The sequence below is a fragment of the Atractosteus spatula genome, chromosome 4, assembly GCF_055471065.1.
Source record: "Atractosteus spatula isolate fAtrSpa1 chromosome 4, fAtrSpa1.hap1, whole genome shotgun sequence".
Lineage (NCBI taxonomy): Eukaryota > Metazoa > Chordata > Actinopteri > Semionotiformes > Lepisosteidae > Atractosteus > Atractosteus spatula.
In genome coordinates, this window is record NC_142709.1 from 33,566,079 (window position 1) to 33,590,609 (window position 24,531).

Here is a 24,531-nt window from a genome sequence, read left to right on the forward strand (position 1 = left end):
TGATAGTTTTTTTTATGAGGCTTAATGATCAGTAGCTGTTTTCTTTACAAATTCACATTCTTGAAATTAAGAATTTACATTACATATATTCTATAATGAATGATGCTATATGATTTCTGATTTTTTAGTTTTCTTCTGTTGTCTTTCTCAATTGAAATTATATGTGGATCTTGTGTGGCTTCGTCGGGTCGGAGTTTAAAACACGCAAGAAGATGCATGTCACCAGAAAGCCTCAGAATACTTAGAAAGTGAACACTACCCAGAGTGAATGGCAACCTTACTTTCCACTCCACGGAGAAGGCGTGTGCACAGCTTTGGGGGAGTTCTGTGGGAAGAAAGCAAAACCAGGTCAGAACAAAACGCGATTCCAGATTACCAGAACAAAGCAATTCCTGCATACCTGGCCAGAACCTAATGCAGAAAAATTGAGAATATTATTAATGAAGGTCCAGAGTGAAAAAGTATTAGAATACTGTGATAAAATTTGATCATAAAAGAAATGCACAAGACACATATTTGTTAACAAATTCCATTAAGTTCCTTGAACTGCAGCATGCTGGTCCACGTGGGCTATACAATGATCAGCTATAAAAAACTACGATATAATGATTATGGCACTATACACCTCAGATAATATCTGCTGTGTTACTACCAGGGTAATTACCTTAGGGCGCTCGTAAAGTTAGGAATGAATTAAACCTGAATTTTAACAAGGCGGCCCAGTAATGCAATTCCACATTTGTACTGCTGCTTCGCAGTGCTGAGGCCCTGGGTGTTATCTGAGAGGAGTTTGTGTGTCCTCTCCGTGTTTGTGTGGGATGTTCGGTGTCTTCCCACAGTTCAAACACATACTGGTAGGTTCACTGGCTTCTGTAAATTTGTGAGTGTGGGTTCATCTATGTGCGCCCTCTAGTGGACTGGAGCCCTGAGCCCTGATAGGTGTATAAATACTTATACAGATGCAAAGTGGAATGAGATATTTATCTGGACTGATCTGCTATCTAGTGTTGGAGCAGCGAGTGCTCAAGATTCCCATTTCCATGTGGCATGGAGACAACTGGCTCATAGTGAATACTCCTCCCGAGCTCCATGTCTTGTGAGATTCTTACAAGGTTAACTGGCTGACAGTGAGGAGCGCTGTCCCATAGACAACAAGAGTACGCCGCATTGGCGATTTTACACTGTGGGAACACACTAAACGCCCTGAAGCGTCCGTGACCCGATGGTGCACGTTTCCATGGGCACTCAGGGATGTACCTTGAAGTAGTCGAGAAGAGCCTTGGAGTATCTCATGGCGTGGTCCTTCTTCAGGCGAAACATCCTCCAGTACAACAGAGCAAGGCAACGAAAACTGGGAAACACAGGGCATGAACACGCACTCATGAGTACCTGAAGACCATACTGTATATCACTGACTGTTCACTGTTTAGGAACACAGAACTCTGAGCTGTGTCAGTTAAAAGCCCTCAACTTTTCAACATGGACTGACATCCGGTGGTGTTATAGACAGTTATACTTACAGGGTTAGGGCTGTGTGTGAGACAGTAATATTTACAGGGTTAGGGCTGTGTGTGAGAGTAATATTTACAGGGTTGGGGCTATGTGTGTGTGAGACAGTAATATTTACAGGGTTAGTGCTGTGTGTGTGTGTGTGAGAGTAATATTTACAGGGTTGGTGCTGTGTGTGTGTGAGACAGTAATATTTACAAGGTAAGTGCTGTGTGTGTGAGAGTAATATTTACAGGGTAAGTGCTGTGTGTGTGTGAGACAGTAATATTTACAGGGTTGATGCTGTGTGTGTGTGAGACAGTAATATTTACAGGGTTGGTGCTGTGTGTGTGAGACTAATATTTACAGGGTTGGGGCTGTGTGTGTGTGAGACAGTAATATTTACAGGGTTAGTGCTGTGTGTATGTGAGACAGTAATATTTACAGGGTTGGGGCTGTGTGTGTGTGAGACAGTAATATTTACAGGGTTGGGCTGTGTGTGTGAGACAGTAATATTTATAGGGTTGGGGATGTGTGTGAGACAGTAATATTTACAGGGTTGGGGCTGTGTGTGAGACTAATATTTACAGGGTTGATGCTGTGTGTGTGTGAGACAGTAATATTTACAGGGTTGATGCTGTGTGTATGTGAGAGTAATATTTACAGGGTTGGGGCTCTGTGTGAGACAGTAATATTTACAGGGTTGATGCTGTGTGTGTGTGAGACAGTAATATTTACAGGGTTGATGCTGTGTGTATGTGAAAGTAATATTTACAGGGTTGGGGCTGTGTGTGAGACAGTAATATTTACAGGGTTGAGGCTTTGTGTGTGTGAGATAGTAATATTTATAGGGTTGGGGCTGTGTGTGTGTGAGACTAATATTTACAGGGTAAGTGTTGTGTGTGTGTGAGAGTAATATTTACAGGGTTGGGGCTGTGTGTGTGAGACAGTAATATTTACAGGGTGGGGGCTGTGTGTGTGAGACAGTAATATTTACAGGGTGGGGGCTTTGAGGATGAGGTGTCTAGGGTGTCTTAATATTTCGGTGAAGTGGGGGTTGTAGCACCTCCTAGTATTCACTTTTGACCACTAGGGCCAATTGCTCATTCCTGCTGAAATAATTCATGAGAAGGATCAAGAGACAGAATCAATGAAGAGGTTTTAAATGATTATTACTCTATGAAGTGCTTTAAGGTAGTCATCTCAGGGGCCAGCTATAGATGATTTAGGATTCAGCCTATTAACAGAAATAATTGAAAGGGCTGAAGATTTGCCTGCAGGGAGACAGAAGGTGCAATAGAGTATGAACTGGCACTTAGTGTCCAATGAGATGGGTTTCACTTCATATATAATTCAGCTGTTTTTAATTTAAGTCCAGTACAGATTGCTGTTGTATTCATGAGCAACAGATCAATTTTAAAATTCGGACAACACTACTGCTATATATTACTTTAAGGCACCATGGCTCTATGGTTTTTGTTTTTTCTTGAAGATACAATGTTTGGAAATCGGCATGTGTCAATGTGCTGGATGTGGGAAACACAGGAGGAAGAGGAAGATCTGTCTCACTCACCACAGCACAGCCAGCTGTTTGTCCTCCTGGCTGGCCTCCGGTCCCGAGTGGCTCTTCAGCCTCATGGCGTACCTGCGAAAGACAGGAGAGCCCGCTGCCTGAGGGCATGTGACAGATCCGAGCCGCTCGGGCGGCCTCAAGGTCTGAGCTCCAAGAAGCTCACGACTGTCCAGGTGAAGCTCCGGAGGCTTTAGGTCACACTTTGTGAAGGCTCACACCAACAGACTTTACAGCTCCCATTAACGGCTAGTAATTCCTTCCTCAACAAACTACTAATGATACCCATGTGAGAGCATGCATTTCTCACATCATCACTCATAATTAATAATTAAGAAATTGACATCCAGTGAGTCTATTTAGAATTAATGAGTAAGAAGCTCTTTGGTGGCCTGTTGTGGCAGATCTCTTGCATCTGCAGTTTTGCCATCCACAGGGAATGAACTCTCCCTCCTCTGTCACAGGCTTTTCCTGGAAATGTGAAAATGTGTTTGGTCGCTTTACACTTTCACCATGGTTTTCTGTGTTTGGGAGGATAGCTCCAAAACATCAGCTCTCCTCCAGCCCAGGCGAGAATCTCATAAAAGGCGGCTGGCGCCGAAAGCGCTACCATCTGTGAAGAACGGTCAGACCGGAGAGCTGCTTAGTGGCTTCCCATGATGCAAGAGGGCTGGTCCTGACATCAGGAGAGCGTCGCTCTCTCGTTGACACAGGCGGATGGACGGGCGGGCGACTAACCGGATGAGGTCCACGGTCTCGGAATACATGGTGTACGGGGACTTGGCCTCCAGGGGGCCTTCTTCCATGGCCTTCCCGCACATCATGAACGACAGGGCGGCATCCACGTAGTTCACAGCCTTCCCGAACCTGTCCACCTGCAGGGGAACACCCACGCACAGAGTGACGGGGCCTGGCAAGTCCCTAAACCAGTTAATCTTTTTTAATAGTGAGGGGGGTTTCTCATTGTGCTGCTACACACTTTTTCTCTTGTTATATAGGGAAACGGTTTTCATCCAGAGCTGGACAGGAACAGCCTCTTATCCTTCTCATTGCCTTCATTGTTATAACATATACGCCAACACGCGGCACATTGTTTTGTATGCGGTGCACCCTGTTTGTTGCTGTTTTTTGCTATTATAAGAATGCCCTTCCTTACCTACTCATGCAGCACACATAATTTCTCTCAGGGCTGCCTGGACATTGGATGAAGTTAGAACAGAGGGGGATGGTTTTAGAATCATGCTACAATGTTTAACCAGTGGATGACCAATCCCCATTTAGGGCTGGTTTTAAAGTCCTCATGAGATCCCTTTGGTGCTGTTACTCGACTTTGAGATTTCAAGCAGGGGTTTGTGGGCCCTGGGCCTTGATGAAGGGATAGATCTGCACAACATCAGGTCCCCTCAGGCACCGAGCTGGACCACATCCACCTGGGGTTTGGTAAGGCAGCTAAATTCCATGACTGGTTACACCAGAGTGTGAACAAAAATTGACGTCAGTGCCCTTGCATATTGGAAACAAATGATTCACTGTTTAGGCAGGGGTTAATTCCTAGCTGAAAAACACAATATTTAAGCTTTGGAGCCCTCTTCACTAAAAGAGAAGAAGATTCCATTTCCAAGTGTTCTGCATCTTCTACTTTTCAGAAGGGAATTAATCCCTACCTGTTCCTTTTGTAAGCTGACACCTCTAGCTCTTCAAACATCTCTTTGAAAATCCTGTAGCAGCTGCCAATCAAACTGATTTCTATAACCATAATGACTTGTAATCTCAGCCTCTGCTTCTCAAACCACAGTGCAAGTAACCCAAACCCGTTTGGAAATTCTGTTGTGAACTCAGACACATACGCTTAAAGAAGAGGGGGGAGACACACACATACTGTAATTTAATACCACACCACTGAAATGGGGTCCTACTTAGAAGCTAATTGATCCAAGGATGTCATATGGGCATTTCCTGAAATAAATCAGTGTGTTGGCTTCTAAAGCATGGCTGCCAAAGCTCTTAATTAATTATAATTGCTTATACTTATATAGTGCTTTTCTGGACAATCCACTCAAAGCGCTTTACAGGTAATTAGGTAATTGAGCTAATGAAGAGCATGATTGGATGGCATGATCACTTTTCAAAGGTCCCCAGCAGCTGACACTCTAAATTGGCCTGTGTACAGTACCCACTGGACCACAGAGCCCTCTGCAGTTCCACACTGCAGCTTGCAAAGGCAGCAAGATGGAAAAACAGATCAGAGCTCACAAGCCGCAATCAGGCAGAAGAAAGTTGGTCACATGCGACCCTTGCTGGCAGGACTTGATCATGGCCTCAGTATAGCAGCCCTGATTACAGACACACCGACAGGACAGGATGTCTGCCTTTAGCAGTTGCAGTGCACTGCAACACTTACGTACTGGCTGGGGATGAGAAATATCCCAGGAAAATGCCTTTGTTTGTAAAATGATCAACCAAGACGCTCAACAAAAATAAAAACTACGGGGAGGGTGCTGGCTGTAGACTGCCAATTATTACACGGGCCACAGGGATAACAGGGTGTTTATGTCTCCTGGTTAGATGTTTTTCCATATCCTTTGGCTCCGTGGGAAATGGATGTAGGTTTTTGGCGGGTCTGTGTTACTATAAGAAAAGCATTGTTTTCAAAGCAGGGGCACGAATCCCAATCTGTTCACATCCTCCCTATCCATTTTTGGAACCGAGCTTAATTATGGAAGGTGGCACTGCACATCTTTTATTAATGAACCCAGCCACTAATTAGTATCCTGAGATCTGCCCTACTCACCATGGCGTCTGCTCTGTGCTTCATCCTCTTAGCTTCTTGCATGTAATATTCAGCCTGGTGTGATCTAAAGTCGCAAAGAGAGGCAGAAGCACATACAGGAACATGAGCATCTGGTCCAGACTCTGAAGATGTGTTTGCAGTTTTAAGGCGCACATTTTTACAGAGTGCTAAGCATGCAGTTGATCATCTCTCCCTCAACTGGTTTGCTTCTCACTGAAAGCAGATCTGTTCATTACTCTTCAGGTCTATAAACTCTGAGTGGGCAGGAAGAGAGGTCAAGCAGCGAAGCACGAATCCGTTTGGCTTAAAAATGATCCGCGGTTATTATATCTGAGATAAAAAATACCGGTTCAAGAGATAATCAATTAACCCTAAAGAGAAGATTATTTCAGCCAATTTCTCTCCCCTTGTTCTGATGTCCTGCACTTTGCAGAACCCATGTTATTTTATAGCAGAGTGACCTTAGCACAGTGATAATACAAATGCAGCAAAATTTCAGGACATACATCCTGGCCTTGTACATAGTCCAGGGCCTGACACAGACAGCTTGGAATTTGGCTGATAATTTCTATCACTCCTGCAGAGGTACTTTTTTGGGGAGATAGCTTAGTTTGAAAAGAGTAGGTTCTGGAAATAACTTGAGTACATACAGTAGTGCGAAATAATTCCAGTTTACTGAAGAACAACTTGTTTGCCACAGGGAGTACAAGTGTGACAGAACTATCAATTCTCAGTATGAAATAAATGAAATAAACGTTTTTTAATTCATGCGGAAGAGCCTGAAGTGTTTCGTCCTGCTTCGCTGGATTAGGATATCTATCGCTCTGCGGGGCTTGATAGATCTGCACGCGGGCACAGTGCTCACATCTCGTGGCCGGGTAGGTGCGGTCTCTGGCAGCCGGTCAGATTCAGGGGATCGGCCCAGGGATCACACACGGGCTGGGGGCCAGCGGGGAGGAGGAGCTGCTCTGCATGAACCTGGTGCGTCTTCTGGTGAGAGCCCACAGAGACAAGATTAAGACTTTCAACAGCTGGTGACGGTTCACACCGCTGTCATCTGGCATGCAATTACAAACTTAGTACTATCCCTTCTTCACACATGCCCGATTTCCTCTTGAACATGACTGGGCTGATGCACAGCTCGCCTTCTTTCTGCAGCTCCCTGTGTACTGTATAATTCCACTCTTTTTTCCTGCTAGCATCACCAAATGTGCATACAGTATATCCAAGTCCCCCCTATACTGTTACATAATGTACTACAGTATATAGCATGTAAGGCTTAAAGACATACTGTAAGTAACCCTGCCTTATATGGTCATTCAAGTACTAAAGCATTGGCTTTAAGTTAATTAAAATAACACTGATCCAGTAAAACAAACAGTAGCAAACACAACTGTCTAGTAATCAGCTAAAACAAATAACATGAATTCCTGCCCTGCATCCAGCATAGGTCTGCACTTTCTCTCCCTGCTCTCCCAGCCTGTCATTCCCCACCCAGCTGACACAGAACCAGGAGTGTTCGTTACACGATAAAAACAAGTCCAGGCTGAGATGAGGGTGCTGGGTAATGTGTCGCTGGGCAGGTGGTAGGGAGGGACTCACTCACTAGCCAGATCTGCCTCACAATCCAGTTTCTTGCACAGCTAATTTGAAAGTTGAGGTTAACATCCTTTGGCTCGATTTCATCCTGCTCTGTTCTTCTTCCACCCAAAAGAGGGATGGAGTGGTGGCACTGTGGCTAAGGATCTGTGCCTGTGGCTAGAAGGTTGCTGGTTCAAATCCTGCAGCTGGCACAGGAATTCTAGTCCTGAGCAAGGTCCTTAACCCCAGCTGCTCCAGGGGTGCTGTATAAATGGCTGACCCTGTGCTCTGACCCCAAGCTTCTCTCTCTCTGCCTGTGTGTCTCATGGAGACCAAGCTGGAGTAGGTGGAAAGACACATTTCTAATGCAAGAAATTGTATTTGGCTAATAAAGTGATCGTGATCTTAATCTTAAAACCCCACTGGCCAGACCAAATCGTAAATGTTAAAGAGACCCTGTGCTGGTACCAAGGGTTATTGTAAAATGATGTTATTATACCTTTTGAATTCCTCATTCAATAATAATTAATTGATCATCGCAGGATGACTCTAGGACAGAATATTTCAAACAAAGTCGAGGTAATTCCGTCAAAAATGAGTGTAAATTGTAAATTGCAAATTGTAATGCAATTACAAATGGAAAAGGCTAATTGAAAAATAAACTTTCCCATCCACTTGCACTTTCATAAACATCGAGTAGGAAAATGAAGTTAAGAACACTGGTTTCACATGCAAGTAAGCGTGCAATAGCAACACACTTGAATCATTCTAAAATTGATGAAGTCTTCTCTAGAACACGAGGCACTTCTGTACACAAAAGGTTGCAGGGGTCTGGAACAAACTGCCCAGTCTTCCATCAAAGCCGATACTCTGGCTTCTGCCAGTTAATGGCTGGAAGAGACCCTTGTATCAATTAAGCTACTAGCAACCAAATGATCTTGTCGGATCGAAAGGCCTCCACTTGTTAGTACACTTTAATAAGGTATTAAATCTGCCGCATCAGTGTCATTTTTAAGGAAAGCTATTTTCCCAAGGCAGGCAAACCTATCTTGTCAACCTCTAAGATGAAGCAGCTTGCAAGGGTGGGCAAGGCGTGTCGGCCGATCTTCTCTCCCTCTGAACCTCTCTCATGTCCTTCTGACCCCCAGCTGGCCGCGCAGTGCAGAGCAGGCCGCTGAGGACAGCCCGCAAACCGAGAGGCTCCCGCAGTCAGGCTTACATGCACTTGCGAGGGCCGTGACGGCGTGTCCTTCTCTGGCTGCTGGTGTGAGCCCGACCTGCTGCTACCACTCCCTCTCCTGGCCGCTCCCGGATTCCCTGCGCTCTCCTGAGTCTCGGAGCCATCCGAGAGCGGAGAGAGCGGAGACAGCACCCTCCTGTCGGCGTCCGGAAAGGGACTGGCGTAGCTGTGGGAGGAATACAGGCTTAGCCGTCTCGCGGTCTGAGCTGTATCAATGACACCAGGACTGGGAAAGCACAGGAAATAAGACAAACTGTAAGAGAAGAGCTGTTTCCCACTCCAAGTCCTAAGCCTTTCTGCTCTCATTTACCTCTTTAAATGATTTTTCACACACTTAGTGAATTAATAAATGAAGGTTTAGAATAAGGACAGTATGAACATGAAGAATAAGTAGTGAGTATGAAACATGTACTGTACTTGCATACTTAATACTAATCAATTGTAGCTAATTTTCTCGAATACCTTTTTTAGTCCCAACAAACAGATTTGCAACTCTCTTTTCTGCACTTTCTTTCATCCCCTTTATGCTTTCAAAGTTACGTTTCCACAAAACAGGAAGCAGAAAGCTTGCCGAACAGTTTTTACTTGACTCCCGATGGGTTCAAGGCCTGCGGTGACGGTGGTGTTTCGGAAACCACACTAACGGGACCGGCATGCTTACGCGCTGGCGGCAAGGTCAGCGTACGCTTCCGGCGGGGGCGTTTCCCTGGAGACAGTCAGGGCCGGTGCGGCGTCTTTGTGACTCCTCTTGTGCTCTCTGTGCGCGCTGCCGTTTTCGCTCTGGGACAAGCACACACACCAAAACTGGTTATATAGGCCTCAGTTCCTCCTGCGCCCCTGGCCGAGGGAAGAACCCGACTTGTCACGCACTTTATAACTAAGAAAGACAATTCTGCATAATGGCTGGGCCTTCGGTGAAGTGGTCCAGGAGGTGACCTGACCCCTAGTGTTAATGCCACAGAGTGACCAGAGTGGCTACAGGGCAGCAGGTCAGGGACTATATTGACTTTACGTTTGCTGTACTATTTGGTAATAGTAGCCGGTGTTTTTGGTGTCTCTTTACTCCCTCTAATCAAAGTATTCAAGCACAAATACTGGGGCAAAACCAATCAACAAGAGCTAAAGGACATACTATTTGCTCAGATGCCATTCAGTTACCACAAAGGATCGGACAGCATGTCGGGGTGTGTGGTGGTACTGAGCCAGAGCAGACTGGACTTGGGGCAGAGGGGATCAAGAGGAAGACAAAGGAGAGACAGAGAAGGGGCATAAGGGACCTCATTGTTTGGGACAGCAGGGACTGAAGAGGATTTGCCTTTGGGATTTGGACGCCAATCACTAGCTACTACCTACAGTCTCAGCGCTGTATAGCGTCCAACCAGGTGCTCCTAACGCCATCCTTGACAGATGCTCAATGTCACGATCGTAAACCCCTCCTCTTAAGGACGCTCCAGCTCTTCCTTGTTTATTCTTCATCTCCTGCACCTGCCTCCGGTTCCTGCCCCCGTCCTGTATAAGCCAGACGTTCCTGCCTATCGGGGCTCAGCTTTGGAAGATGGACTCCCGGAAGCCCACATACCCGCGAGTCCAGGAGCGACTCGACAGCACAGGCTTCACAACAGTGTCCTGACCTTCTGGGTCCGGGACTGGGAGCGCCTGGCCCCGTTACCCCCTTTTTATTCCCCCCGACCCTTCACCGGATCCCGCTCCGGCTTTTAACCTCATTCGTCAGTGTCAGGATGGATCAACTGGCTTTGGACATTGGCTCATTCTGTTTATTTTCACGGACTCCCTTTGGACTGTTTGCCTCGGAACACACCCCCCTGAACACCAGCGCACCTTGGACACGCCCCCTGTTCTCCTTCCAGCCCCTATCCTAGTCTTTTTCCCAGTGTTTTCTCACTCCTCTCCGGATTGTGCTGTCTGCATAGGGTCCTGAAAAAACGCTCTGTGACAATCAAGACCACCGAGAAGACTACAGAGAGCTTCTCTGGGGGAAGAAAGCAGAACAGGGTACCAGACAGTGCTGCTTTGAGAGAACAGCGATGCTGGACTCATCTTTTGGGACAATGGGTTTGGGTAATCCAGCTCCATGGTGTTCAGTGTTCTGTGAGTGTGAGTGTCCCTTGAGTGCCCTTTGCGTCGTGCGTTCTGTGTAGTCAGACAGGTAGTAATAGAAATTGTAGGGAAAGGAAATTATGTAGTGCTACTGTCTTGTCTGGTCTGCGGGTGCACTGGTGGTTTTGGTAGGTAGAAAGAACCTGTTGTGGGGTAATAGGGTCCTAGCACCCTTAAAATAGCTAAGTAGCATAGTCGGCTACAATGTCAATAGTATCATACTTATTGGGGCCACTATACTATCTGTATCTGTGGCACGAATGTGATTGAATACTTTTTCTCCCTGTTCTTGATCAATAGTCTTACAACCTTACCTACTGCAATGAGTTGAGTCTCAGGTGCTGTTTAATACAACCTGAAGCTGATCTTTTCAGAATGATGGAGCCAACCCAGAGCAATACAATACAGGCAACCCTCGATTTATGAACTCAATTCATTCCGTGAAATCAAAATAGTGTTAATTCCAGTAAGATTATATGTAAAGTTCTCTGACTGGATGCTGAATACCAGGAGAATTAGGCAATAATTTTCAAACTTATGTAGTCACTGTCCATGAAAGCCTAGTTAACCTAACAGAGCTCTTTCCGTATGTGAAATGATGTTTACATTGTGCAGCAGCTGGTAGTGGCGTTTAAAGCAGTAAACAAAACGTGCTACACAAGACATAGATAAAACAGTCTACTTCAATAAAACCATAGATGTAAAAAATAAAGAATAACTTAAAGTAAATTAATTAAATTACATCAATACAAATTCATAATACAAATGTCGTGGACAATGTAGAGTACTTGGGCCTACTCTACACTCTGAACTGTATTTGTCTGCCTACAGTAGTATGCTCACCAATGGAGGAATTTTGCTTGTTATAACAAAAACATTTTTCAAAAAATAGGTATAAATGTACACACTTCACTGTAGTAAAAATTCAGAAATCGAGGAATGCCTGTACAGCTGTCTAAGCTGTTTTAAAACCACACATAGACAACAAGGGAGGCTGCCCTCAGTCTTCTGTTGGCTCATGACAACAGCAGAACAGATGGCGTTGGGAAAACGGCGCCCCTGTACCTTGCGTTTCCTCCTGTGGTCTGCTGTCTCCATGTCTGAGGGATACAGGTGCCTCATGGTACCCCTGTGGGCCGAGCTGTCTGATGTCTCTCTGGGACAAGAGCCAGGCACCCGAGCCAGGAGAGCCAGGTCAATCTTCACCAGCAGGGACTTCAGCCCTCTAGTTTGCTTGAGGTGGGAGAGCAGCTCATTGCGTCCGAAAGGCACGAGAGTGTAGAGCGCCTCTTCCTGGCCGCGCTGGATCTCTCCGGCCGCCTGGACGCGCTCCGGGCGTGGCCTGGTCCTTCGCCCACCGTCCTGGAGCCTCCTCTGCCGCTGGCTGGAGGTGGAATCTGCTGGGACTTTGGCAACTGCCGGCAGGCTGGGCTCCGAGTCCGAATCGGAGCAGGACGTGGACGACCGAGCGGCTTCTGTCACCGCCCTGGATTCGGGAACGGTTTGGACGGGCCTCCTCCTCTCATGGGCTGCCACCCACTCTTTCCATTGGCCGGCGCTGTTGGTGTGGGGCCTCTGCTTGGGCTGCACCTCCAGAGAGTCCGTTTCCAGCTCCTTCTGCTCAACCGCGCGAACCCAGCGCTTCAGTGTCTCGTTAGCGGGAGACCCCACGGCCGTCTTCCCCTCCTTCCTAGCAAGCGGTTTCCACTGCGCGTTGCCTTCGCTGTGGCGCGAGGGTGGAGGACGGACGCTGTCGACTGTGACAGCTCTGTGCTCGGTTCCGGTTCTGGGCTGAGCTCCCGCTGGGCTCCGGCTCTCCTTCTCCCTGGGGCTTTCCCACGCTGCCGGAGACTCGCTGCAGGCTGACTGCTCCGAGTCGGAGGGGCTGAGGTCCTCCTCCTGGTTCGTCCCGCTTTCTGGCTTCCTGGACGGTTTTTTCACCTTTTTCAACCACTCGTTGAGCTGCCACTGCGTGGAGGACGGCTGCTCTGTCTGGAAGGAGAAGCAGAGTGGATAAAAGTTAAAGCACGTGCTGCGGCAGCTCTCCCTGCCCCAACTCGAATACCGGCCGCTCGCGGGCCTCTGGGCCTACACGGCGCCACTCCACAAACAGCAGACAACTCCTCCGCACCAAAACCACGGTCCTCTACCTCAACAGATTTACCCCGTCTAGATTTCACGGGGAGGGTGACGTCACTTCTGTAGCTTGCTCAGCGCACTTAGCCCTGCTACACTTACAAAGTTATTTTTAAACAGATGAAGACAAGTGCCATGTTGTCAGTAAGGTTTAAAGACTGGGAACTGTAAGTCTTGTGGTAAAATGCTACAGCTCTGGTCCAACATCTATAAGTGCATTCATCTTTTTTCAACAAATTCTATTTACAGTTTTGCTTCTTCCAGAATTCTTACAATTTCCACTGTGTGGTTTAGAAGGAGAGGTAAAAATATGTTGTTTCAGTTAATTCCTTTCATATAGAAATGTATAGTTCTTTGAGCACTATCACAAACCTTCTTTTTGAATTATATTCACACAGCTAAAGCACAGTTTTCCACATTCCACATTCCGGATTATTATTATTTCCCTGTTTATTATGTATTTTCTGGAGCTGGGAAAGTCGGAACCGGAAGTCGTATTACTCTAGTATCGGTTTTGTTACAACGGTGATGGTGGGTTTGATGGTGAAAATTTAAATGTCCATTTATAAGAAATAAAAGGTGAAATTGCCTAAACTTAAACAGAAATAAGTTTAAAAAACAATTCCGTGTAAAACGTAAAGTGTAAAACCTCCAATTTACATTTCAAAATAGATTACATTTCCAGGTATATGCAGCGCCTTATTCTGTGATTCAGAACGAGGCAACAAAACTTCTAGTGACGTGTGTGACCTTTGACATTTTAAACAAGCCTGCTTGTGAATACTGCTTGTTAATTCAATAGAAATATTGCTCACAACTTCGAGACGGTTTTGCAGACAAATATAACTCAAATGTTAACTGTGCATGCAAATCACATCAGAACATTTCTATGGTGAAAGGTCTGCTGCGCAACCTATATTTATTCAGTTGTACATCACATTACATTAGTCATTACCGAGACTAGTGAGCAGGAAGGGCCGCATCACATTGCAAGCAGATGCAAGTTTGTGACAACATGGTTACTTACAGTACTTTCACAAATTTTCACGATTTTGTGCTTAAAAAATTGTAAAATTTGTACATTTTTTCTTTACAATCAGTTAATTTGTTTAATAATTTAATAACCGGTCTGAGAAATTAGGACTGCAGTTCCTCTTTAAATATTTTGGGAAATCGTTGGAAACACAGCATGATCATGTCACCAATAAACCAATCAAAAAATGAAGGGACAAAAACAAAATGGAAAAAGGTTATGTTGTTAAATTGCTGGAGCAAACGTTTGTGGTTTTGTACTCGACTGAACTGCAGTATTTGCAAAAAAAAAGGCAAGTGCTTTCTCATGGTTGACGGCAGGTCATCGAAACAGTTAACATCTGAAACCCTCTGAGCAACGCACTCATGGGGGTTCTGAGAGCTCTGGACCATGAAGGTCCCGGGAGTATCAGATCAGGGATATATCCCAAGCAGAGATGTGACCAAACACCGGACTCCTCTGTTCTGCCGACAGAACTGAACGTCTGCAGGGAGCTTGCGTCAAAGGAAAATTAAACAAGCCTGCAGGTTTCAGGTTTATTTTTGTGCCTTCTCTTTAATACATCGACAGCCCTAAATCTGGCCCCGAAAGAAATAATCATGTTTCATTAACTTGTCCTCCTTTTCTGTACTAATGTTCAACCCCCCCCAAAGTCATGCCTAAAATTCCCCCTTCATGCCTAAAAGACACTACATCTCTTGTACCTTTCAAGCCCCTCCTTCACAGGGGAGTCTGTGGTGTTTCCATTTAATTCTATGCATGTGAAAAACAGAAGTGTTCCCTAAACTGCAATGCCTCTGTGTATCTCAGTTTTATTGTCAATACACTGCCACACATAATTCCAGCACGAGTGCATATTTTAAGACGTTGCCTTTCTCTAAGGAAACGTGAAAGTCAGTTTTACATGACCGTCTATGCGAGGCTGGACTTCAGGAAGACCTTTTTTCGTTGTTGTTTAAAATGTTTTATTTTGTCAAAGCTTGTTATTTATTTCTCCTTTTTGTCAAACTGCAGGAAAGGATCCATGAGACCCTGAGAAAGCGCAGAATGTGTGAGCAAGATTAAGAAATAATGCAAATCAATAAATAAAACTTCAGGCAGCAGTGGGTTTGTGATTAGAGGCCCGTGGGTTCGAATCCCAGGAGAGACACTGTTGTTCTACCCTTGAGCAACAACCGTCTCCCACTTTGCCCCAGTAAAACCAGCTGTGCAGATGGGCGCAATGGGCGATAGAAGTGTCAGCTGAATCAATTAGTGTGAATGAACAGGTCTCGCAGTGCAATAAGGTATCCTTTGGCTTTAATGTACTACAGAGGTTAAAAGGCAGAAAAGAAGCAGAAAATGTACTGGTGACACAGTTTGAGAGCTGCGTCAGCACCCATTGTTTGCAAAGGAAGAAGCAAAGGTTCATTCCAGGCGGTAGAGCCGAAAGGAGAAACACCTGAATAAAGTACAACAGGTACAATCTTGTGTTTCATCTTTCTACTTTTCAGCCTGGAAGCAAGTGCTCAGGTTGAAGGGTTTCATGTTGTAGCTCCGTTCAAGCAATGTTCGAGTTTCCAATGGGCCTGGAATGGCTTTCAGCTGCTGCACACAGGTGCTTCACTAATGCCCTGCTTTTTTGAAGAAAAGATGAGGAGTTCGACCCAAGGAGCCTGTCGCTCTTTTGTAGCGATCTATCTTTTTACTGCTTTAAGAAAGTGAAACTGAACCTGAGCACAAACAATTAAAAAAAATTATCTTCTGAAGCGAGCCATCCCGGAACGTGACTGCTGCAACGACTTGCAAACTATATTTATTTTTTAGCAAGACCCCCCTCCTCCTCCAGGCTCTCAAGCACATGTTCTATAAATGGCCTTCCTGGGGCTCTGGGCTGAAAAAACAGGCCAGCGCCAGGGAGCCGCAGCAAGGCCTCCGCCAGGAGATCTCTCACCTTCTGTGGGGAACAGCCGCCTGGGGGAGGGAGAGGGCAGGCAAGGGCAGCCCCCGCGGAAGATACTCGCCGGTCTGGACGTTACCTCGGAGGTGAAGCAGGGCGGGGGCCGGCGGCCTGCGGGGTCGGGGTCAGGATCGGGGTCGCTGGCGGCGGGGCTCTCGCTGCGTGACTCCCAGCTGCTCTCCGAGTCGCTGGAAGAGCTGGAGCTGCTGCCGCTGGAGCTGCCACTGGAATGCCTGGATCTCTTGCCATGCGAGAGGTCCTGCGGCGGCGGCAGCGGCGCGGGGCTGTCAATCAGGGGGAGCGAGAGGTCTCAGTTTACCAGCAGCCCTGAGGAGCAGCTGGCCACCAGAGCGAGCCTGGAGTGAGGAACTCAGAGACGGAGTGGAGGACAGCTCAGGAGCTCTCGGCAGACGTTCGGGAACCAGTGAACCATCTTGAATCCTGCTGATCTCCTGGATCACAAGACCTGCAGGATTTAAGAACCTACTGTGTCTAGGAGAGCACCCCAAGCAGACGATTACCTCACTGCATTTGGCCTTTCCGATAAGTTCAGCTTATCGTATCACACTCGAACCCAACTCAACCCTAAGAGACCTGAGAAACACAGGCCGACGCTTTTAGGAACTGTGCTACTGGGACACCAGACTGGAATTCAGCTTTCCTTAAGAAGTGCTACAACAGCCCCATGGGATTAAAAAAAAAAGAAAGAATCGTTTTGGGTGTGAGGGCGCACAATGGACAAGTTACCCTAAGTCACCAAGTTACCAAGTCTTTCCAAAAAACAACAATCAGTGAGGAATTCTTCCTTACAACAGAAGAGATTGGGGTTCAAATTATGAAAAATCTCCAAAAATGTTGGCTTTTCCAAAAATTAGAGGTCTTTCGTTTACCTGTAACTATCTATTAAAGAATTCAGTCAATACCATTATGTCTATACTGCTACATATAATAATAAGAAGAAGAATAAGAAGAAGATTTCTTGCTGCACAGAAAAGGCACTGTGGTTTAGGGTCTTGAAGGCTGACAGGGTGATTTTTCAGAGCAGTCTGCTCCTGTTGCTTTTTCAAAAGTTATTCATGTTTTTCTTTTAAACATTCACATATTCATAGCTGCAGACTGAAACTCCAGGTTTAGGAGCTTGAATTGGACATTCTAATCTTGGGACAGAAACAGTGGAGCACATTTTGCAGAGGAGAGGAGCAAACGTCTTGTTTTTACAGAATGGGTGAATGCACTGGTGTCAGACTTGGTGACACAGATGGTGTAGATTTCGACTGTATTACCGCTGCTCTTCTGCACTGTTAGGATCTGGGTGATGGGTTTCAGGCTTTGAAACCATATTTAAAATCCAGATGTGCTGATCTGAAAAAGTATTCATCCCCCCGCAGCAAACATTTTGGTCTCATTAAAAATGCTCGTTGATCAGTGAGCTCCTAGGCCTGTCTGTGAAGGCAGCAGCTGTTTCTCCACACTGCTGTGTGGAGTGATCATTCATCCAGGCTGCAATAGCACACTCCTGTGAGATTCCACACGGCACTTTCTCTTTCTGACAAAGGTTTGTTTGTCCAGATGGACAAATGGGCCAGCAGTGGGGATAAAAGAAAACTCAAAAGCTTGGACTTTTGTTTTCCATTGACCTGGCTGCAGGAGAACCAACAAGATGTCTCTTGTTCAGAACTGGAAAGTAGGAGCTACAGTATAGACTGAAAATGTAATTACTCCAATTACTCCTAACGTCACAGTGAGAGCTGGCCACTGGCTTTGCCTGTCCAAGTTCTGTCTAGGAAGGAGGCCCACCTCCTGACCCAGCAGTGATTCTGAAGGCATACCTGCTACAGAACCTGCAGTCAAGCCCCTGCATTGAGATCACGCCCTGGGCAGCCCTGAGCACTGGAGTCACACAGGCCCCAGTGAGCCCCTAGTCTGCTGACAGGGAGGACTGCTCCACTCGCAGCAGCCCAGGAGAGTGATGTCATTGCAACAGGCTCATTATGTGCTATCAGCCCTGTCGTGCCTATCTACCCTGCCCAAGCGTGCTGGTTCCTGTGTGGGAGCAAGCAGTGTTGACAGCTATAAAAGCTGCAGTGATAAATCAAGCACATTTGCTCATGGGACCAGTGTTGGCCACACAATATGGGTTTTAGCATCGCTGTCCAGCGCTCATGGATCTACATTACACATACTCCTAGCAACACTTTACACACACTAGCAACTCATTGTAAGGTTACTATGCATTACCGACCCTAGCGCTAACAGCCTCTTTGAACCAAACTGACTGACTGGCAGCACTGGTCCTGTAAATATTCTTCTTATCTGGGTCACAATGCCTTACCTCTGCCCCACACCTTCCCTTGAAGAAGAAAATACAATCCTCAATTGATGAAAGGGAAACTGCAATGCTGCAATTTCGGGATTAGAAAGAATTAGCACTGATGAGTGCATTTCAAATGACAATAAAAGGAAGATGTACATATTAACTTAAAAAACCTCAAGTTTCACATCACAAAATAGATGATTTCTATTTCCAGGTATGTGCAGTGCCATATTCTGTGATTCAGAATGAAGCAACAAAAACTTCCGGTGATGTGATGTGGCCTTATAACATTGTAAACAGCATTGTAAAAAATCCAAAATATTGCTCTTGACTTTGAGACAGTTTTGCCGACAAATATTACTTGTTTGTTGACTCTGCATGCAGATCGCATTGGAAAATTTCTGTGTTGAAATATCTGCTGTACAACCTGTACTTAATCGCTTGTACATCCCATTACATTAGTCATTACAGTGACTAGTGAGCAGGAAGGGCTGTCACAGTTCATGTGAACTCTCGACAACATGGCAGCTATCCAGTACTTTCACAAAGCTCCCCCTTTTGCGCTTAATTTGGAATTTGTAGAAATTTTTCTATACCATCAATAAATTTATTTTGTTACCAAGATTTAATAACCAGTCTGAGAAACTGGGACTCAAGCCCCCCTTTAAATGATCTCTCTCACACACACATACAGTACTGTACACACGAAACAACCCAATAAAGGTTTTTCAGAAGTACACCTGCAAAGTTTTCACAAGGGGACAGGGAGGAGCGCTGGGTGGGAGGCAAAGAAGCGGTTACCTTTCATTATTGCCCCAGGGATCAGACCTCGGAGAGCCCTGCGGACAGACAGAAGAATGAGAGTGATTATAGAACGTGCCGCCATTTCCAGTCTTTGAAAACTCCTGTCAGCCCTGTCACTCTTGGCAATACAAATGAGTGAAGAGGGATATCTGGGAGCTCCTCCTGAACACACTTTAAGTGCCCTCCTGCTTTTACAGAGCAATGGCTGAGGCCCAGCATGCTAAATTGTGATTAAGCAATAAGACACGAGAGGCCATGCTATATCGTGAATATAATCACAGTTAAAAGGCGCTGTTAGGCCCGATGCAAAGCGGATATGATAAAGGAAAAAATATGATAAAGGACAAAAAGACTTGTTTTTTTGTTTATTTCTTGTGCACATTTATTTAAACATCTCCATTGCTCATACAAGCCTGAAGAGTATTTTTAACAGGTATCCCGAACAGCTTCTCGGCCTCAACACAAGAGCTCTCCCATTTTGAGTGCTTCCTTACTTCTCCGGTATCAGTCATAGACTGGAACTTTCCTCGATGGAGTTCCAGTTGTGGAAACTATGTGGGAGTACATTTAAAAGTGATAATAGGAAGAATTTTCTGAACTACAGGCCTGTTGGAGTGGGGAACAAGCTGCCCAGCCATGCGGTTGAAGCTGATACTTTTGGTCTCATTCAAGAAACAGCTGGATGAGATCCTTGGCTCCAAACTAGCTACTAACTAGCAAACCGGCTGGACTTTCCCAATAGCGTCCTATCATTAGTAAGTGATCTTAAGTTTTAAAATAGGAGGGGATATGTTCGGCGTCCACTCTCACACAGAGTGGACTCCCAAATAAAAACAATTTATTCATGTAGAAAATACATTTATTCATGTAGATGCAGCTGTACGAAAAGTCATTCAACCCCCTGGCTGGGCAGCTTGTTCCACACTCCCATGACCCTTTGAGTAAAAAAGCTCCCCCTCTTCGTATCTCAGTTTCGTAGTCTCCACTTGTGCTCTCCGGTTTGTGTTTCATTACACTGTTCATCCTGAAGAAGTCCGTTGCATTGACATTGTCAGGGCCTTTGAATATTGTAAATACTGATACGGGGTCCCTTCACTTACATGCACTCTTATGAGAAATTGCCTTTTAATGTGCACATTTTCATTTACTCTGCTTTTTTGAGGTAATCAAGAACTGCCTGTGGATGCAAGGGTGCATTTAGATCAATTACAATAGGAGGTCCTTATTGTATTTTCTTGCACAGGTGGTAATTTGCCAGGTGGTATCATGTGCAGGAAAGGAAGGGATTTTTAAAGAAAGCCAAGAGAAGAATCTGCTCTCTATACAAATGTTGCTTGGACCCAAATGACAAGAAGAAACTCTTTTAACCCGCTTGTATAGCATTCTATGTCAGTCCAACAGCGACCGAGGTGAGTGAACACAGGGCCTTTATTTTTTGTGTTTAACTACTGAATGAAAAGGCTCCTTTCAGGTCTCCATTTCTTTCTCCATTCTGTTCCTGTCATCCCAATTGGGTTTGCCTTCACAGAAACACGTGGACAAAACCTGCAAAAAACCGTGGCTCGTCGGACTTGGACCCCAGTTCCCACCAAACAGCTGAACCTTTAAATACTTCTTACTTTCAATCGGCCGTTTTTTTAAAAAAAAAAAAAAACAACGAAAACATGTTGAAACCCAGCCTTCACTTTCAACACTGGGGCAAAGAAAAACCTGAGCCCACCAGACTGGCCGCGTCTGATTCAGGCCGGCTGGAGCTCCAGTATGTGAGGAATGCTGGCACGCGGGGTTGGGGGGGAGACTGGTTGAAATCCCAGAGGAAGTGCGGGCCAGGCCGATGGGATGAAATCACAGCCCCCAGTCTTAACGGGGAGCACAAAGGGGTCTTTTAGGCAAGGCTGGCCGGCTCAGCGCAGATTTACACAGAGCGGAGCGCAATCTCACGTTCACACTCTACAGGCAGGAGCCACAGAGAGGCAGGCAGCTTCAGCTGGGCTGCTGAAGCAGGAAGCCCTTCGCCGGGCACGACGAGCCATGTGGAGACACGTCAAGCCTGGGATTCCACCTCCCATGCTGCATGGCACACACTCTTCAAAAACACAAGCCTGAGTGCACAAGTGGACTCTACATGGAAGCGCATTTAAGAATAGCAGGCACTTCTGTACACAAAGAGTGGTGGGAGTATGGAACAACCCCCTGAGCTACATGGTTGAAGCCGATACTTTGGCTTCCTTCGAGAAACAGCTGGATCAGATCCATAACTCAGACTAGGGGCTGAATGGGCCTCCTCTCGTCTGTGTCCATTCTTATTTTCTCATGCTATAAGACAAATCATTTGCTACACAACATGACTGAAATGTGACAAGAGCACCTGAGTACCGCTGTCAAATACTGACATCATGATGAAACCAGCAAGTGGATGTCGTCAAACTACTGGCCATGTGATCTTGACTCTGTATGACTGTAACTGGTGTCACTTAGCCCAGGTTTGCAGGCGCAAAGACAATCCCAGAAACGGAGAGCTCAGTGGAACACTGATACTGTCTCGGATCAGACAAGTAATGTGGTGATCAATACTTCTATTACTGCTATTACTGCTAGCTTCAATACTTCACTATTATATCAGCATGTCAGCCACTCAGTTTCCTGAGCTTCTTACAGCACATGAGGCTCCTTGACACAGTGAGTTAACTTGCACTATATCATCCAAATGAATATTGCTCCTCATTTTCCCTGACCATTCTCTCTTAGGGGGAATGTGCCATTAATGTCAGTTTATGGTATTAATATGATGACATTCTCCCTGTTAACAATATTAACGTAACTTCTCTTTCATTGAGGATATAATTCAGCTCAAATATACCCCAGGGGTGGTGTGTGTTACACACATCTCTGGCCCTGTTTGAAGGAACGTACTTTCCTGGTTCCAGATAAACTTCAGACTGACTGGACGGTTAACGTGAGCCTGAGGCAGATGACACATGCCTGGCCGGACCCCAGCTTCTTGCCTTCAGATCAAAGTCAAGTCAATACACTGACCACCTCACACAAACACCTGCCTTACAGTTTGCACTGCTGGGTCCAAAAATGTTTCCCAAAAAACTTAGAACGTCTCCCAAACTCTCAGTGGTCATTAAAGATCCCCGGGCATTTCTCGATAAGAGTAGGGAGTTATCCCGGTGTCCAGACCACGTTTCTCCCCTCTGCCTTTACCGTGGCTTCCAGATTGTCCCCGTGTAAGATTGGCTTGCACCTGCCCTGCGAAGGACTGGCGCCCCGCCAAGGGTGTACCCTGCCTTGTGCTCGTTGCTTGCTGGGAAGGCTCTGGCTTCCTGTGACACCGTATGCAATAAAGCGGTTTGGCAAATGACATGACATGACATCTCCCAAACACTTTTAGAAATAATGAAACTTCATCATTTGAAAGTATTGGTATGCCCTGTGTGGCTTAGGGCTGCATTGGTTAGAATTGCTGTCTCAGTGCGGGGGCCCTGGGTTCAGTTCTGGATCTGAGATGCTATATGTGTTTATACATTCTGCACAGCTTTCCTCCAGCTGTTCTGTCCAGGGACATACTGGTACTGTATGTTATTAGCTTCCAGGAAAATTGGCCCTGGACCAAGTGTGTCTGTCTGCCCTCCGATGGACTGGTGTCCTGTCCAGGGTGTGTCCTGCCTTGCGCCCATTGCTTGCTGGGATAGGCTCTGACTCCCCTGCAAACCTGGATTGGATGAAGAGGTTCCAAGGTGGACACTAAGCCCTGTCTAGGTCTCCTGTCTATTGATTTAAATTTCCTTTTATTTATCCATCCATTGTGAGTAAAATGCTTGGTGATAGATAAAGAAGTACAGCAACACTCCCTGAAACTGTGTGGTCGTTCACGGAACCCAATCCTTCATTTGACAAGAAGCCTGCGCTGTCAGTCCAACACTGTCAGGAGTGTGGAAGGTGTCCCACTCCAGATGTGCTCACCTTGTTGTTATCTTCCTCATCACTGCTGAGTTTCAGGTCATCCTCCAACATCCTGTGCAGGGGAACAACAAAGTGACAGAGTTACCCACTGAGGCCCCCAGTTCTCAGAGCAGACCACCTCATGCCAGACAGACAATAAGATGGAACCATGTGAGATTCAGGTCACTTCAATGGGGTGAAGTCTCAAAGAGCTATGAGATGCAATGCAGGCATCACATCTTGACATGTTCTGTGAAAATGTGAAGAGATATATTCTATCTTTACAAAGCTCGGACACCAAGATCCTATCATATTACAGAGCCTTACAGCAGGTTCTGCCAAAATCAATGTTAATGCACCCTTACAAAAATCACAGCCTTTCAATAGACAGAGTTTAACTGTTCAAACTGCTGCCCTTCAGCACAACTTTTATTGCTATCTGGGTTTCTCATAGACAACATTAAAATGCCACATATCCTTGAACAGTACTGCTCAGCTGCTTTGACAGACAGATCCCCAGATCACAAAGGGCTGACTTTCGTAATGTGTCACATCACCACAGGCTCTTCTTCAATCCTCTCCTTGTCAGGCTTCGAACTATAGCTGTCAGACCATGTCAGAGAATGAAGCTTCACTTCTGTTGCTCAGCTCCCTGGTCAAAAGGCTAAATCAGTCTCATATTTCAGATGGCTCTTCTTACACATGGTGTAGGCTTTCCAAAAATCTGTCACCAAGCAACAACCTCCCTTAACTCAGATGCTTTGAGTTACCCAAGACACTCGTCTTGACAACTTTTCATCACAGTGGGCATTTCAATAGAAATGAAACACAGAAGCCAAAACCACAGGCAAGAGTCTGTAGTGAAGTGGAAGTAAGCAGACCTTAACAGTAAAAGGTTAACCAAGCCGACTGATCTGATCTGAAGTTGTGGATTTTCATACAGACAGAAAGATCTTCTGAAATCAGAATGATCCACATTTGACCCCACCAAAGACTAGCTTTTGCTTCTGAAAGAAGAGAAAGGTTTCTGAAGGAGCACTTCAATTTTATCCAGCCTTTCCAAAGGGAAAAAACAAATGAAGAAAAAATTTCTCTCATGCAAAAGGTTCAGAAGACGTCACAATCCCAGCTTCAAGGACTGAGCCATTACCTGAGAACTCTCCCAATAGTAAATTAAAGATCAAGTGGATTGTTCCTCTTTGCAAACAGTTATCCTGCCTCCTTTTAAACTGAATGGCATAAATATACTGTACCTGTCAAGAGAATCCATTAGTCAATTTTTTAAAATATAGCCTGACAATACAAGAGAGTACACATTCACATCTATGGTATTAAGGACCAGAGATAAAAATCCCATTGCATAGCAATTTGATCTATAAAATATGTATCTGTACTATATATGCCTTTGCATATGTATAAAATGATAGTGATTTTTTTCTGAGGAATAGCAGTCCTCAATCCATTTTTCCACTAACAAACTGGTAGGACTTCAAAGTGGTGTAGTTTAATGCATTCTGCAAAAAAGTAACCTGACCTTTAATTTCAATTTATTTTTGGACATTTCTCTTT

The 24,531-nt window shown here is 45.6% G+C and overlaps 1 protein-coding gene across 1 annotated transcript in view; it reads right to left on the reverse strand.

The window, feature by feature from the left end:
* aff3 (ALF transcription elongation factor 3) overlaps positions 1-24,531 on the reverse strand; it is a 48,963-nt gene that overhangs the window by 4,575 nt on the left and 19,857 nt on the right. Inside the window, exons 6-17 of the mRNA XM_088912441.1 lie at positions 22,984-23,035; positions 19,012-19,049; positions 15,976-16,180; positions 11,854-12,780; positions 9,332-9,450; positions 8,650-8,836; positions 6,715-6,839; positions 5,850-5,913; positions 3,797-3,933; positions 3,062-3,133; positions 1,258-1,351; positions 282-325 (exon numbers count right to left, since the gene is read on the reverse strand). Coding sequence (XP_088768567.1) covers positions 282-325; positions 1,258-1,351; positions 3,062-3,133; positions 3,797-3,933; positions 5,850-5,913; positions 6,715-6,839; positions 8,650-8,836; positions 9,332-9,450; positions 11,854-12,780; positions 15,976-16,180; positions 19,012-19,049; positions 22,984-23,035 — 2,064 coding nt within the window. The remainder of the gene's footprint in view (positions 1-281; positions 326-1,257; positions 1,352-3,061; positions 3,134-3,796; positions 3,934-5,849; positions 5,914-6,714; positions 6,840-8,649; positions 8,837-9,331; positions 9,451-11,853; positions 12,781-15,975; positions 16,181-19,011; positions 19,050-22,983; positions 23,036-24,531) is intronic.